The sequence below is a fragment of the Ursus arctos genome, unplaced genomic scaffold, assembly GCF_023065955.2.
Source record: "Ursus arctos isolate Adak ecotype North America unplaced genomic scaffold, UrsArc2.0 scaffold_11, whole genome shotgun sequence".
NCBI lineage: Eukaryota > Metazoa > Chordata > Mammalia > Carnivora > Ursidae > Ursus > Ursus arctos.
In genome coordinates this window covers 54,943,742-54,960,314 of record NW_026622775.1, presented here as the reverse complement: position 1 = coordinate 54,960,314, position 16,573 = coordinate 54,943,742, and the positions used below count along the sequence as shown (strand labels likewise).

General features: G+C 41.9%; 1 protein-coding gene across 11 annotated transcripts in view; it reads right to left on the bottom strand.

Moving 5' to 3' along the window:
• Positions 1-16,573, bottom strand: part of PALLD (palladin, cytoskeletal associated protein) — a 395,572-nt gene that overhangs the window by 188,538 nt on the left and 190,461 nt on the right. For all 11 annotated transcript variants that reach the window (XM_057310166.1, XM_057310175.1, XM_057310172.1 and 8 more), the window contains exons 9-10: positions 9,665-9,784; positions 7,162-7,504 (exon numbers count right to left, since the gene is read on the bottom strand). In XM_057310166.1, coding sequence (XP_057166149.1) covers positions 7,162-7,504; positions 9,665-9,784 — 463 coding nt within the window. The remainder of the gene's footprint in view (positions 1-7,161; positions 7,505-9,664; positions 9,785-16,573) is intronic.

Here is a 16,573-nt window from a genome sequence, read left to right as displayed (position 1 = left end):
CTTTCTCGGAAAGCATCTAATATTTGAGCTGTACATGTAGTATTTCTTATGGATGGTTGAGTACCGCTTTGAATGTACACAGGGTATCTGTAAGTATTTCCAACTATATTTTAGACACCAAAAAAGACTACTAGCCATAAAAATAAGGACTCAACCTCCTTTTGGGAATGTAATTAAAACATGACATTCACCCAAACACTAGCATGGCAAAGAACTGTTATTCTAACATCTAAGAATGTGACACTGTGTCAGAGCCAATTTTTACATGAAAAAAATCATGAGGAAGAATACATCAAAATGTTATTCCTTAGTTCAAAGTTTCACACTTCAGGAAGTTCCTTGATTGAATTTTCCATTTTAGGGAGGGGCTATTTTTAAAGTGATCCAACACCAACACTGTTCATGCAAAGTCATCGTCATATTGCATTTATGAAGGGGCCATATCTGTGTGCATAGCCAGGTGCTACAGGACTGGGGCCATGATCTTGCCTACATTCCTTATTCACCATTCTCCACTGTGCCTGGTGAGTGTGTGTGTGTGCGTGTGTGCGTGTGTGTGCGCGCACGTGCGCACATGTGATTTTACAACAAATTAAAAACACTATTTTCTGCCCTATTTTCTTTTGCCCTAATATTATTTTGAAGGCCCTGCTGGTCCATAGTTTGCACTTGCACTGCTATTCAACTGCTTTGTTATTTGACTAGACTCAGCAGGTAACAAAAAACATTTACCCAGAAATGAAAGCTGGTGCCTATTAAGTTTTTAGGATCAAAGGCAGAATGGCTTATCTTCCAAACATCAAATTGGGAAGAGAACGCAATTACACAGCACTGAAATTAATTTAGAATCAGTCATCTGTCTACAACATTTACATAATGTTAAAAGATACACAGAATTCTTGTGTGTGTTCTTGCCAATATGATCTTCGAGATCACTAAATTATAGATCATTCAAAGGCAATGCTTTCGTCTTTCTCATCTTTGTGTCCTCGGCACACAGGATCACCCAACACTTTGCAAAGGCTCAATTAACAGTGAGAGAATGCAAAGTGCTAGATTCTTAAATACACTGATGTACATGTAAGGACCTCTTCACAAATGCTTGAGAATTGCATCTCTTTGACCTTTGTTGCTTATTTTGCCCCAAATTATTGTGTTTATCTTCTCCTTGCCTGTGTGTGTACATGTGTGTGTGTTAAACCCATAAGGTAAGACTGATGGAACAGAACATAGAAAACCATTTTTATTCTAATGTCAGTGATATAGTGAGTTCTTGCATCCTAATTAGTAGAGGTTAAAGGATGGAAAAATGTTCAACTTTCTAAGTTATACTGAGGAAGCCACACGTTGGAGTCTGAGCAGCAGTCCAACATCAACAGGACAGGAAGGGAGTAGCACAGAAGCTCTCAGCCTTTCGTCAAAAGTCTGGCGTCTGATGGGTGTGTTAACATGTCAAGTACACACACCTTGAACTAGCAGTTTGATTGTATTGTGGCCAACTGACACTGTAAGTCTGTACTAGAGAAGGAAAAGGTCTTCTTAGACCTTCCAAATGTCTCACTTTCTCCAGGATGTTTTAAAGTAAGACGTTAATGAAATGAGAACACAGGAGAAAAGGAGGAGGAGTTGAAAGGGTCCCCAAATTGAGTAACTTGGCTGGACAAGCTTTTCCAAAGTCATTCTATTCCAGAGGATTCTTATTTAGTTCTTCATATCATTCAGTGTATAAGGTGAATGAGGTCAGCTGGAAAAGCATGATTAAGTGGAAAAACTCTGGAACTGCTGAGGTTTGAAAACAAAAGTCTCACAGCACATCTAGGTGTGAAGTTAAATAGAACAAACAGGCCTGCTCTAATCATGGGAGACCCTGCTCTTCCTTTTTGTGGATCTCCTCTTGCTTCATTCATTCAAAAATGTTTTTGAGCATGCCGGGCCCTGATCTAGGTCCTGGTGAAGAATGGTCAAGGTTCCCATTCTCAAAAAGCTTACATTATAATAATGGGGCAAAAGCAGTACACACACTAACAAGAAGCCAACAGGAAGCTATCAGAATGAGTTACATGCTATGCGGACTTAAAGAGGATGATTTATTGGAGAATAGCTGGGTTGAACAGCTGGAGAATTCGCTTTAGGTTGGGTGGTCAGGGGAGGTGGTGACATTAAGCTGGGAGTCGAAAGCAAGAAGGAGCCAGCTATTAGTAGCAGAACATTCTGGGGAGTAGAACATTCCAGGCAAGGGAACAACTTGTGCTTGAAGTGTGGAGGAAACCTTAAGGAACTTCCAAATATAGCAAGCCGGGCATAGTTCAATCACTGATAAACAGAGGGATACAGGCTGCTACTTCCTCCTCTTCCATCTCTCCAACACACCATCCTCATCCACGCACATGCTGTGAAAGGACGGGTCTCTGATTACACCCACTGCTTATTATTGCTTATTGTCATGAAGATGCGGCTTTGCTTTGTCAGTCCGCAACTGCACTGCCATGACGCACAAAATCCCCAGGACCTTAGAACGAAGGAGTTTATAGGACACGCCCCCCTCTCTTGAGACAAGAACTGCAGGAGCAAGTAGATGTCTAAGGGTGGGACTGAGAGAAAGGAGAAAGACTAAAACAAAGGTAGTGAAATGCCACTATTTCAAAAAGCCTGAGTCAGCCCGAAATCATTTCACCCTTTTCAGATAGGAAACGACGATGCTGTTTTCTCTCTAGAGGCCAGGGGAAGAGAAAGCTGTAAGAACAGGAGCAAGCAGAGTTGGATCCACATCTAGCTTAGCTGTTGATTAAGCGCGTTAAAAATTCTGGAAACATTTCATTATCAGTCTTCCAGTCAAAGGGCACGCATGGACTTTGCGGCTAAGGTGGATGTTACCGGCACTAGGGGGGCAAACAGGCATCAGCTCACCTGCTGAGTTGCCCTGTTCCTGGGTGCAAGTGCCTGCCTGTTGATTCATCCTTCAGAAATCTCCCTTTGGACTTCTCATTTTGCTTCCTCCACAGGTTTATATTCCAGCTCCCTCCCACAAGGCAGGAAGAATATTAAAAACAAAGAAGTAAATGAGATTTGAAAACAGCATGTTATTTAGATATTGTTTGGTCTAATTCAGGAGGTGAGCTCAGTGGAAAAACATGGCCATGCTTTCCTATATGCTTTGCAAATCACCTACTAAATTTGGCATTCCCGAGTTTCCCTCCAGAGTTTATTCCCGGGGATCCCATGCATATCCGTGCCTTTGAAGGACTGTGTTTTGGCAGGAATAAAGAGAAGCAGGGATTTTGTTTCCTATTAACAAACTGAGCCCTATGTTTATTTTGAATCTTCAGACATAATTTGCAGAGAGTGGGAGGCAACAGACTTATCTGGTGCACTCTGAAGAAGGAAAATAATGTAACAAATAGTTCATAAGTTAGGTTTCTATTTACTCCTTTCTCTTCTTGATAAGAAATATGACTTAAGCACCATGTTGCTTCCTTTCTTCACACTGTGACAGAAGACTGTGAGTATCAGACACTAAGCCACATAAGTAACTCGCATTATGAATTTCTTCCTGGGTAGCGTTCTAAGTGCACTACTATTCCCGCGGCAAGTGGTAAAGAGTGACCCCTGACCACCCAACCTAAAGCTAATTCTCCATGACCTGAGCCCCAAATCCAGTGTGCCTAGCATCCGGCGCTTACGAACGGCCTGCATGGAATCGTGTTAAGCTTCTACTTGGGGGACAGTATCTGAGACAAAGACACTGAGAGATGCAGAAACCGAAGTGGATGTCAACCGGACACTAGGCCAGGAAACTCGCCCTCAGGCAGGTAGGGCAGACTCAGCTGGAGGTCTGGGAGGGTTGCAAAGCTATTTGTGAGGACTTCAGTTGGGTTAGAAGGGATCAGGGCTGGACTTCGCTAAAGAAAAGAATTCATGACATTTCTATCTTTCCACTTTAGTCTTTGATTTTTTTTTTCTTCTCATGATCAGTATTGGAACTGTTGAGAGAAAAAAACACAGAGATTTTCTTTTTGAAAATGATCTTTCCTCAGGAATCTGACAAGTCAAATGCAATTTTTGGGTTAATTTATTCCAAGGGTAAATGTTTTTGGTTTTGTTGTTGTTGTTGTTTTTAAAGATTTTATTTATTTATTCGACAGAGACAGCAAGAGAGGGAACACAAGCAGGGGGAGTGGGAGAGGAAGAAGCAGGCTCATAGTAGAGGAGCCTGATGTGGGGCTCGATCCCATAACGCCGGGATCACGCCCTGAGCCGAAGGCAGATGCTTAACCGCTGTGCCACCCAGGCGCCCCAAGGGTAAATGTTTTAATTCCTGTTATTTGCCCCCTCCTAATTGTTTCCAATTTGTTTGATTAAAAATGATTCAGAAGAATGAAATGCCATAAAGCCCCAAAACATAAGTCTCTTCTTTCATGAAAGGGAATAAAATCACAGGCCAGTGGAAAAAGATTAGAGCAATGCATACTTTCTCACCACCAACGATAACAGGCAAAATTTCATTTTCTCCCCAACATCCAAAAAGAAATGGACATGTGTAAGAATTGTACTTGGCAGTTGCCTGTGGTCCCGCCCCGTGATTTCAATGCCATTCTGAATTATTGCAGATGTCATTCCACCGAATGACAGAGCACTCCTCTATCAATGCATACCACTTCTAAAACAGTGAGAAACCTTTTCAGAAAAGACCATGAGACTAGAGAAAGGAGTGGAAGACCAGACTGAACCAGTAACACTCATAACTTCGAAAAGGCAGGACGGAAGAGGGAAAAGCAAATAGTGGTCACTTTTTCTTTAATTACGCCCATATTATTGGAATGGGCACATCGAGCATGCATTTACTTTGGAATTAAAACAAATCCGAAAAGGATTATAGCTCATAAGAAAACTTTAAAATCTGTATTTTGAAAGTGTCATCACATATTTTATTTTCTACCTAGTAAACGGCAAGTAATAGCACAACATAAACAAAATTCAGTGATGCTCTAAGGATATATTTAAGCACGTGAAGATTGGGGGGAAAAAAACTGGTAAAACTTGGTACAAGTAATGGTATTTCTAAGCTACCAGGTTTTGCGATTAGGTGCTCTGCCTTTCCCTAAATTTCCTCATGAAGCAGGGAGTAACCCCTTTACATGGATATTAAACACCAAAGTCCATTTTTCCTCTACCTTATGTTGTATTGAAAACCTGACTAATAAGCAAATCACGGTGTCACTCTTTAAACCTGTACTTAAGTTAGTCATCTTTTTTTTTTTTAAAGGTTAATTTATTTTAGAGAGAGAGTGCGTGTGCGCACGCACACAAGTGGGGGTACGGGCAAAGGGAGGAGACAGAATCTCCAGCAGACTCCCTGCTGAGCGAAGAGCCCAACACGGGGCTCTGTTTCGCAACCCTGAGATCATGACCTGAGCCGAAATCAAGTCAAAAGCTCAACCGGCTGAGCCACCCAGGCGCCCCTAAGCTACTCCTCTTCTCATTAAACACACAACAGTTCTCTTTTGCAGGCACGCCTGCCCCCATCACACACACTAGCATCTCTGTAAAGCACAGCCATGAGCTGACGGGCTGCTGAAAGTCCTGAGATAAGAAGGGCTGTAAATGCCTGTTCACAGCTCCTCATGTTTGCTCTCCTGTGATTTATGTCCAATTTATGACAGCCATTATGGTAGACACACTTCATTTAATCAAGAGCACAGTCAAGTCCTCATCATTAAAAGTCTTTCCCCGGAGAGCAGGTCCCTCATTTCATTAAAAACACTACAAATACATATTCAAAACACAAAGATAAGAGGAGTCAGCAGTAGCAATTAATTTTACGGGTTGGAGCTACCAGGGTATAATTCTCTTTTAAGGCTGCCCCTTCTCAGCTCATTTCACCTGCTCAGCGTCTCCGTGGAGCTGGGGCACAGGTATTCAGTGTTCACCTGGTATCTCTCACCCCACTGTATACACACCTAGAAGCCCCGCTGCCTAAAAAATGAGCTTGGCCAAAATGCAAAATTAAGTGCAGGAGAGTAAGAGATAGATTTCTGAAACTGCATCACAAGACTGTCCAGAAATTTATTCTTCTAAAACTGTCTGCCCATTTGCTAACTTAAGACATTCGTGTGGCTAATCAATTTGACTAGTCTAACAAGGCTCATGAAATCACTTAGGAAACAAAGTGATGTACAAACGTAAGATATTCTAACTGAAATATCTTATACATGCTAACATTTCTAACAAATGAGCGGATGAAAGAGAGACAAGAGTAGGCTGTTCAATCCTAGGGAAACAATAACTCCTAGATTCTGGCAAATTCATTCTCATGGAAATGTGACCTCGTAGAGTATGTATACATTTTATAGGACTCTGACATCTCTACGGACCTTTATCAGGGCAGTAATTCAAGGTCTGTCACGCTATGATAGAACCTACTGACTTAATTGATTTCTGCCTCCCTCTGACATTGTAATGGCTCCATTCATAACAACTCTCTGCTGTGCGGTGCCAACGGGAACAGCTCATGTAAGGTTTATCATCCTAAGAAAATAATGGATGTCAAATATGAAGGTGGTATTCATGGAAATAAGCAGTTCTGTGGAATTCCAAAGCCAAGCAGGCTGTGTGGTGAGGGGCGCTCTTCTTCCCGAGGAGCCTGGTTACCTCTGGTTTCACTCCCCTCTTCAAGTTCTGCACCCTGAATTTCCATCCTCAGCTTTCAGTCCTCCCAGGATTATCTCTATCAGATTTCCTTTCTGATTCTTAAGTTTAAAACACTTGGAAATGTTTTTAATAGCAAGCTCAAAGTAGGTCTCGTTTCCCATCACCTCTGGGGAGTGGCTACATCCTTGCTATACATTGGAAGGCCACGCCATGAACAGAAACTTCTACAGCTGAAACCAGTTAGAGCTTTTAGCAAAGGGTAGATTGAACCAAGCTTCTCATTTACCTTCTCTATTTTTAGGCATCTTTTATATTTTTGAAGGACCCCCTACCCCCCCCCCCCCCACCAACACACACACACCTTGTTAGCAAAGCCACATCAGCCAGGGATGACTTGCCTGCAGAAAAGGCAACTTGCCATATAGTTGAGTCCAGGCAAAAGGTTTTCCCTGGCCAGAAAGGCAATTGAGCAGGGGTATGGAAAGTATTATAAAACCATGCAGAAATACTCACAGTTTGGGTTTGGCAAGCAGAGGTGGTGGCTCCTTAGTGGGTGAAAGCAGGACAGCTGGTGTTGGAAGAGATTTATTACTGTTAGCTTTGCCGTTAATCAGTCCGTTTACTCCATGGCTGGGATGGACTCCGTTTGTTTCCCGCTCGGCAGAACTGAACTGCATTTGAAGGGCTGCCATGCTCAGTCCTAACTCAGGGCTGTTCACCTGCTGGATCTCAGATGGGTTCTTTGAAGCCAACTCAAAGGAACTCGCCTCCAAGATTGGAGGGGGAGGTGGAAAGTGTTGGAAGTGATCATTGTTGGATTCTCCCACTGAGTCATAGTTACAGTTTTCAGTGTTGGCTACGGAAGGGGGGGAGAGAGGAAAAAATAATAAGATGCTATAGTTCAACAGTTATTTTTATGCTGTCAGAGACCACCTGAGAAACCCTTGTGCCCCACTAAGTTGTTAAAGAAGAGGTAGCCCCCCTGCTCTCATTCGACGTACAAGCAAAGCCAGCTGGAGAGGTTGGTTCTCCCAACTGGTTTTCAGGGACTGATACCTGTTTCATTTCCTGATTGGATCCACAAGTGGGGAGGCCAGCTACCAATTTATTAACAAACTTCAAATAAGATCTAAACACAGAAGTCGGTTAAAAAAAATGACAACACAATATCAACTAATAATACTTTGTTGGCTCACATTGCAGCCTGTGGATCGGAATGAACATCCTACCTGTGCCTCCCTTCCATTAGCTCAAAGGATACAGGCTTTATGTGGGAGGCAAAGGATATTCATTCTATTTAAATCTAAGGAAAGTAAAATTCTGAGTTTAAGTAAAATGTCTTAGGTCTCATACATAATGTTTTCCCAATTCAGATAACAGTCATGGCTATAATTCAGTACAAGAGAAACTGACTCATTAGCTCTCAACAAACTGGAAGCATCTTGAGATAAGAGCACGTCATCCTTGGATTCCTCACCTTGCCCAGAGCCCAGCAGAGCTCCTGGAATGTACTCAAAAATACTTATTGAGGTCAACTGAAAGCTCAAAAAATATTTGTTGACTATGTTTGGCCTACAGCACATCTACCCCCGATGAAAATGGGAAATACTGCATGCCAGCCTTTGCCATCTCGATGTCTAGAGCACGGAGCTGTGGCTATGTTGTCAGAGCACCACGCTACTACAATGCCCATCTGCGGGAACCGTCTCAAGCCACCTCGGAATCAAACGCCGGGATCCTCCCTGCTCTGCAGCTCCAATCACAGCACCAGAGTGGCTGTTTCCCATTTAAAGTACTGATCGTATCAGCTCCATCACCAAGCCAGTGAACTTTACCTCTCTTTTCTTAATTAAGACGAAAAACCATTTACAATTTCCATTCTAATACCCTCAAGCCAGTCTTGTTTGTGCCTCTGCTGCCACCTAGCACCAACTTCTCACTCTTTCAGGGAGATCAAAGTGCAGTTCGATTGTTCTCCCCAAGTCTGTCTCACGTAGCCACGGTCCATTTCTTGGTTCCCTACTGTATGTACTACGTGCCAGGCTTGGTTGAAGCACTATTTTAAAAACTACTATAAAGTAAATAACAGTGATGAGTCAGTAAAAGTAAGCTAAAGTCAAGCTAATTAGTAATAGCAGAAAGTAGTCAACTAAAGTTTTAAGAGAATAAAGGAAAAAGCTGTTTCAGGTTGCCCTTGTTAGTGGTACATTTCTGAGTTAAAAAAAATATATCCAAGGGCGCCTGGGTGGCTTAGTCAGTTAAGCATCTGACTCTTGATTTCGGCTCAGGTCATGATCTTGGGGTCGTGAGGCCAGGCTCTCTGCTCAGCGGGGAGTCTGCTTGAGATCCTCTCCCTCTGCCTTACCCCCTACCCTCCCCGGCTCATGCTCTGGCTTTCTCTCTCAAATAGATAAATAATTTTTTTAAAAAAAAATCCAGACAGTTTTGAATATTGGCTTTAACAGTATAGTATACTGCTTTCGTCTTTCGTATGAGTTACATCTCATTTTCCAAGAAATTTGATTTCTAAGGTCTTTACGGCTCCTCCAAGTTACTTTAGGTTTATCTTGTATTACTCTTTCAAAGGTTTCAATCGTGGCTCAAACAATGCTTTGTTGGTACGAGGCCCAGCTCTTCAGTTGGCACTGCTGAGAACAGCGACCGCACCTCTGATTCAGAGGTGGCTTTCTGTTGTCAGCAGGATTCTGGGTTAGCACGAGGATGTTAGGAAACCGGATCCATTGTTTCCAAGACCGAGGTGCATGACTTAGAAAACAGCCCCATGTGTGTTCAGTTGCTACACTGTCATTATCTTTTGTTTTTCATCTCTACTTCCATCCCCCTCCCCCAAGGCCTGTGTTTCCTGATGAGACACTGGTTGTTAGGCTAACTCCCGGAGGGGCAGCAAGCATTCCTAAGGGCTGAGCTCTCCTCTGGGGTAGTTCTTTCTGCTGTGGTGAACCACACACTAAATGCTAGGGAACAGAACCCAGTCAATTTTTTACTCCTCACATACCTGAGGTGACAATCAGCTGGGCAGTGCTGGTTACTGAGCCGTAATCATTTCTTGCCGAGCACGTAAAGATCCCTGCATCTTCGGGGAAAGTCTCAGCGATAACTAGGGTACAGATCTCCTCTGGAAGGGAAGAGAACAGAATAACTCATCAGAGTGAAACCACGAGGTCACCTCGAGGAGGTCAGAGCCTCTGCCTCTCTAAAACAAGCAAATTAGGTAACAATTACTACACAATCTCTTTACAAAGTATTCACAATAGAATTTCTTTACACTGAATTGTGCGGTTCAGGATAGTGGCCAAAGCTGGGGAGTCAGACTCATCCTTTGTGCCTTTAGACGAGATCAGCCTTGGTTTCCTCATCTGTAACATGAGGACAATGTATACCTAACGGGGTACCTGTGAAGATGAAACGAGATGTTTGCCAAGTGTGTGTGTCTGCACATGGCACGTGAAAGACGTTCAGGACACCAGCTCCGTTCTCCTCCTGCTTACTTCGGTTGAGTCTATGTGGAAGTTCCCTCAACTACAGTGCGGCTGCCTTTTACGTTTGCTCAACTGAAAAGCGATGAGCAGGGAAAATGAACCTTCTCTGAAATGCTGACAATGGGGGAAAAAAGAACAAAATATGTCAATGCTGGATCTGCAACCACTCTGGAAGCTACTGTGACAGTGTGGCGGTGTTGAGCTGTGAAGCATGAACAGCCCAGACGCTGGAACCAGCTGCTAGGGCTTGAGTAAGGGTCCCACCGTATCTTGCCTCTGTGACTTTAGTCAAGCTCCCCGGACCTCAATGTTCTTATCTGTAAAATGGAGAAAATAACAGAACCTACCTACAGGATTTGTATTAATCATGCCTCTTCTTGTGACAGGCTAGACACTGTGTTTGGGACACTGCCCGGCACATGATAAATGCTTTGTTGCCAGTAAATATAACCCGTTAGCATTAAAAAGCTAGATCTAGAGCATATTAACTATTTTTAAATAGAATAATTATCGATATTTTACCAGTCAAATAAATTACATTAGCAAATGTTAAGAGAAGGATAGATTTCTGATTCCCACAAAAAAGAGACTCTATTAATTATTCCCATATTGTGTGGGCAGTGTAAGACTTTGTATTACACTTTTTGCAAAAATGGCTGTGCTTCTTCTCCTCTCTGCATCCATGCAGAGTGTGGATGTGTGTAATGTGACCCTGCAACTCCTTCCATCAAGTGGCACGGTCTATTTCCCCAACCCCTGAATTTCGGCGGGCAGGCCTTGTAAGTTGCTTTAACCTAGAATGCCGTAGAAGTGATGCTGGTCAGGGGTCTTCAAGGGACCTTGCTTACTTCTATCTATGGACCTGCTGAATTCCAAAGTGAGTAAGGCTGTGTTGATCACTGAAAGAAGAGCTACATACAGCAGAGATCAGCCATTCCAACAGAGAGCGACCTAGACTAACTCATTCCCAGCCAACCTCGAGGCTGACCACAGCCACTTTGTTAGTCCAGCTGAGGTTGGCCAAGCCTGACACAGACCATAGAACTGCCCAGCTGAGGCCAAGCCAAACGGCTGCTGCTTAAGCCACTCATTTAGGGGATGCTGTATTATGCAGCAATAACAGATACATGTGGAGAAGAGAAAATGCTTCTCTACCATCCTCCCTCCCTGACAACCCGCTAAGGGCAAACTTTTCAGACTTGTGGAATAATGCGTCTTCCTTCAATTCAACTATCAGTAATAAAAATTACTAAATTTGTCTCAAAGCATATTTTATGTTTTAAACACCGGAAGAAAAAGTACCAGCTGAGGGTTAAAAGTGCTACCTTATAAAATAAGAACATTTTTATCTATTAAAAGGATCTTTAAATATCTCATTTTTAAAATACAAACAAAAGTAATAAATGTAAAGATAAACAAACCACAAAGCATAAAATGAAAAGTCTTCCTTTATATTCCATTCATGAATTCCATTCATTGGCATTTATTTAATTACAAGTTATTTTAAGTTCTTAATAATGTTGTTGCTTTGTTTAAAATAACATTATTTTCTCTTTTTGAGATGATGGCATCCCTGAAGACTTTCTGTGTTAGAACTTGTGGAAAATATTGGATAATATTTGACTCTAGCTTTTCCATAATTTACTGGAATACTTTTGAGGGCAATATAATGTGACCACACTGGGTTATATCATAACAGGTGGTTTTATAGATAATGACATTGGGCCTCATAGGACTTAAGACAAGCTGACTTTGATGGCTCACTTCATGTCTTACCACTGAGTAACATATGTTTTTGAAATTTTGCAATCAAAACAGATCTTTAGAGGCGCCTTGGTGGCTCAGTCGTTAAGCGTCTGCCTTTGGCCCAGGGCATGATCCCAGGGTCCTGGGATCGAGCCCCGCATCAGGCTCCTCCGCTGGGAGCCTGCTTCTTCCTCTCCCACTCCCCCTGCTTGTGTTCTCACTGGCTGTCTCTCTCTCTGTCGAATAAATAAATAAAATCTTAAAAAAAAAAAAACCCAACAGATCTTTAAAAGACACATTTGGTACACCCAGTGCAAATGTAGATTTATCCGGATAACACTACAGAAATTTCTGGCTTTCTCAGTTTTTACCCAGGTGAAAACAAAGCCAATTGGGTTCAATGTCAGCAGAATATTTACTTACAATGCTACAGTGTTGATAATAGCACAAAGAAAAATTTATTCAAATTCTGAACCTAGGTTTTATACTATGTTTTATAATTTCAATAATGTATTTCTATAAATCATGCTCAAATTATGACTACATCCTATAAAACAAGCTGTGGTGTAATGGGGTAGGAAGGTATAAACTCAGACATGCTCACCTCTGCTCACCTTTGTCTCAAACAATAAAGGTTTGAGAGACACGGATACACTTGAAGTACACAATTATTATGAAAAATAATAGGATAAGAGAGAGCATGAGGTAATTCTGTGTGTACACAGTTCTTGGCCTTCCAATTGAAGAGGAAGATAAAAAGTGTGGAAATAATAATAATAATAATTCAAGTTGATCTTTACATAAGATCAACCGTTTGGAAAGCAAGGTGTATCTGGAAAGGGAGAAGGGACTGGAAATTTTTTAACTGAATATATATGGTTACAGAAGGAGTTAAAAGTGTATTTAACCAGAGAAGGGTAAAACTTAGAATATCATTGCTCTAAGGGATTTTAGAGACTGACTACCCTAAATCTCTCATTTCTTCAGGTGAGGTCCAAAGTGATTCTGTCAAGGTCATGGTTAATTAATGATAAAGTCAAAATGCTGAAACAGTCATCCTGCCTCCCACGAGCAAGCTTCCCCCCACCCCCACCCCCCAGGACAAAGCCTCTCTCGTTGTTCTGCATTTTTTTCTAGTTCAGGGCACAAGGAACTCAGTATAAAATGGGGTAAGGAAAGATTTAAGATGGGAAACAAGGAGTTTCTCGAATCTGAAAATTTTAATTATTCTCACTATCCAATTTATTTATTTATTTAAGATTTTATTTATTTATTTGACAGAGAGAGAGACAGCCGGCGAGAGAGGGAACACAAGCAGGGGGAGTAGGAGAGGAAAAAGCAGGCTCCCAGCAGAGGAGCCTGATGTGGGGCTCGATCCCAGAACGCAGGGATCACGCCCTGAGCCAAAGTCAGACGCTTAACGACTGAGCCACCCAGGTGTCCCTATCCGAGTAATTTAATAGGAAATTCATCTGCAGAAGATGTGCTGCGTGTCCTCATAGATACAAGATAGATTGGAATAGGGCCTGAAATGTGGATATGCTGGTATCAGAAGGAATGAACAGCCTAATCTTTTGAGATTTGGGGAAAAAGACCCTCACAAACTGGCAGAGGGAGGTCACCTCTGTTCCCTGTAGCAGATGCTGCTGGGAACCAGGCAGCCTTCCCGGCTTTCAGCAGCACCTAGGTGCTTCCTGCCTAGGGAATCACTCCCTGAGTCCCTGCATTATCTCCCCAGTGTTTGGTGCTCTCTGGAAAGGTCTTCTCTCAACCTCGGATTATTCATACCTGAAAAGATGGAGTTTCTGGAGACACCTGGAGAAATACCCATCACCACGAGTTCAGTACCTGAAAATGCCTTAACTGTAAACACAGACCTAATTCTGTGCCTTGAAACCTACATTCAGAAGCAGAATAAACTCTTCTCTAGCAGGAATGACATAAAGTGGTTTTGGAGGGATGATCTTGACAATTTTGAAGTTCCTTCTTATGTTATCTATGATTTTGTGATTTTTAGTTATGCCTTTTTAAAAACCCTAAGCTTATACATATAGTTGCCCCTTCTAAACCAGAGGGCCCTTTTGAGAATGAAAGTTTACCATCACCACATCCTTCCATGACTTTGAGGATAGATTACAAATCCTCAATGTAGTCACAGAACCCTAAATGGGCAGGCAGCTACTACTCTCCAGGTTCCTTTTGTGCCTCTCCCCTTCTTTCATTCTGAGCTTTGGGCACTCTGGCTCTTGGGCTGCTCCTTGCAAAGCCATAGATCTTTACATCTCTAAGCCTTCAGCCTGACATGACTTTCTCAGAGAAGCCTTTTTTGATTAGCCTGGATCAGATCCACCTTCTGTATTGCAATCTTAGGATGGCAGACTTTCCTTGGAGACAGCGCTCACACCTATGAATAATTTATTGTGTAATGTCCGTTCACTTCTGGTCCCTTGACTCTGCCCCTGTGAAAGCAGAAAGCATTCGCTCTGTTCACAGGTATGTTGCCTGTGTCTCTTACACTGAAAGTTCTCCATAAATATTCTTGACTAAATGTATCGATGAAATTTAGATTGCAGGAAAAAAGTAAACATTTGCTTTACAAAAAAAAAGTTTCAAATCTGAGCAAAACTCATTTTATATGAGTTTTCAGGAATACTTCTGTTGCATAAAAGTAATGTCATGTACAAAGTCGATGGCCGACGAAATATCTAGAAAAGGTTAGAAACCGATGGAACAACAAACAACTAAAGAAAAGCATCGGGATGGTCTTCTAGTGATCTTCACACATTGCTATGTCTCAATGTCTTTCACAAGATAAAATTTTAGTCGAATGCCCCAAAGGTTGCTCAGCTTTTCTTCTTTTGGAAAATTTCATCACAAACTCACAATAGGCTCCTATTTTGTTGAGAGAAAGGAGCATTATGGCTCATATGGTTCTGACATTATAAAAATGAAGAAAGCCATGAGGAAATGAGATGAGCTAGGTTGTAATATTGCATTTTCATCCGGTAGCATCTTATTTGAACAAAGTCCTTTAACACATCTGTAAAATACATTCTTGTGAGAAATGGAAATCAAGGAACGATTGCTTATGTCAAGTAAGGGCAGTTAGAGGCTTACTTATCTGTATTAAAAAATTGTCCATTTTAGAAAATGGAAATTTTTAAAGTTTCCAATAACTCTAATTGTAATACATCTTAATCCATTTTCCCTAAGTGAAAGTTTTGATGGCATATAATTACTAAATTAGAAACTATTTTTGCTGATAAATTTTTTATAGTTACCTAAAAATTACTTGATCATGTAAATCTCTCAGAAGTCAACCCTGAGTTTCATTCAGATTTTTGATGTACTTAACACTTGGTCAAATACAAATAACTTCATTTGCCAAATCTCATAAAATGATGAGGCAGCAAGGATAATATTACTAGGTCCTTTGGGTACTAAGGGGACATTTTTCTAAATGCTTTCCTTCACAGCCTTTATTTTTTTTCCTCTTTGGGGTCCAGCCTAACTCAAAAGAAATCCAGCTTTTACCTCTCAAACCACATGATTTGTGTAACACAACTGATAAAAAGAATCTGGACTAAATTCAGCAAGATGAGATTCAGTGTGGGTACATAAAAACGTTTGCATAAATTTTCATAAAGGATTTTTTTTTACAGTTCCAAACTGTATCTTATGTAGAGGATATTTTTATTTTTTTAGAGGCTATTTTAAACACACAGTTTAAGGAGTACAATAAAACAAACCCCTGTGCACCCATCATTAAGTCTAAGAAATAAAATATTACCAATACTTTGGAAATGCCCTCTATGTGCCCCCCAATTTAATCTTTCTTCCTCTCCTTTTGAGATAATTAGTCCTCTGATTTTCATTATGTTTATTACATACGTGTCCTTCAAAAAATGTGTTTAGTTTTAAAAAAATTGAGTCGTAAGCGTAAAGAAAAGACAAACTTGTCACCATTCGAGAAAGTTCACAGGAACTACCTTGGCGTATAAAGCAGCTTCAACTTCCCTGTGCGTTTACAAAAGCCCCCACAGGAGTCATCAGCAGACAAGGTCATGAGTGAGTCCTGGGAAACCTACAGCTCACCTCGGTGGGGAAGTCTGGCGGGGCTGAGCGTGGGCAGGAACTGGACAGCCGGCATGAATAGTTGGTGGAGTGGGTGTCCCAACGCTTTCTGTTTTTAAGTTCAAGGTGGCCGACTTCCAAATCTCAGCACCAGATCGAGTCGGAATGGTGGGGGTGGGGGCAGGGGGATGAAATGAATGTTCTTAGCTGAGCCAGGAGGCAGGGCAGGGAGGGAAGAGCACGAAAGGTCAAGCGAAAAGAGAATTTGGGTCAGGCTTACTACCCTGCCATTCTGTCACCGGGGTAAAGGACGAAAGCAGTGGCAATGAGCTCTCAGTGATGCAAACGTCCACGTGTCTGTCTCTTGCATCACACCACTCCAGTCTGGGCTTGGCCTCCATTCCTGGTGCACAGCTGTTACCCTCCTTTGGGCTCCCTTCGGCTCCTGCCTGCATTTGATCTCCCGCTTTCTGTACACCGCATCTTCCCCTTTCTAGGTGAATTCTCTTGCTGCGGTGGAGCACGTGCTGTATAAAGCATTGTGGAGGAGAACTTGCAAGTCCGGAAACTCTTGACGACATCTTCACGTGGAATCGAAGGTTTGG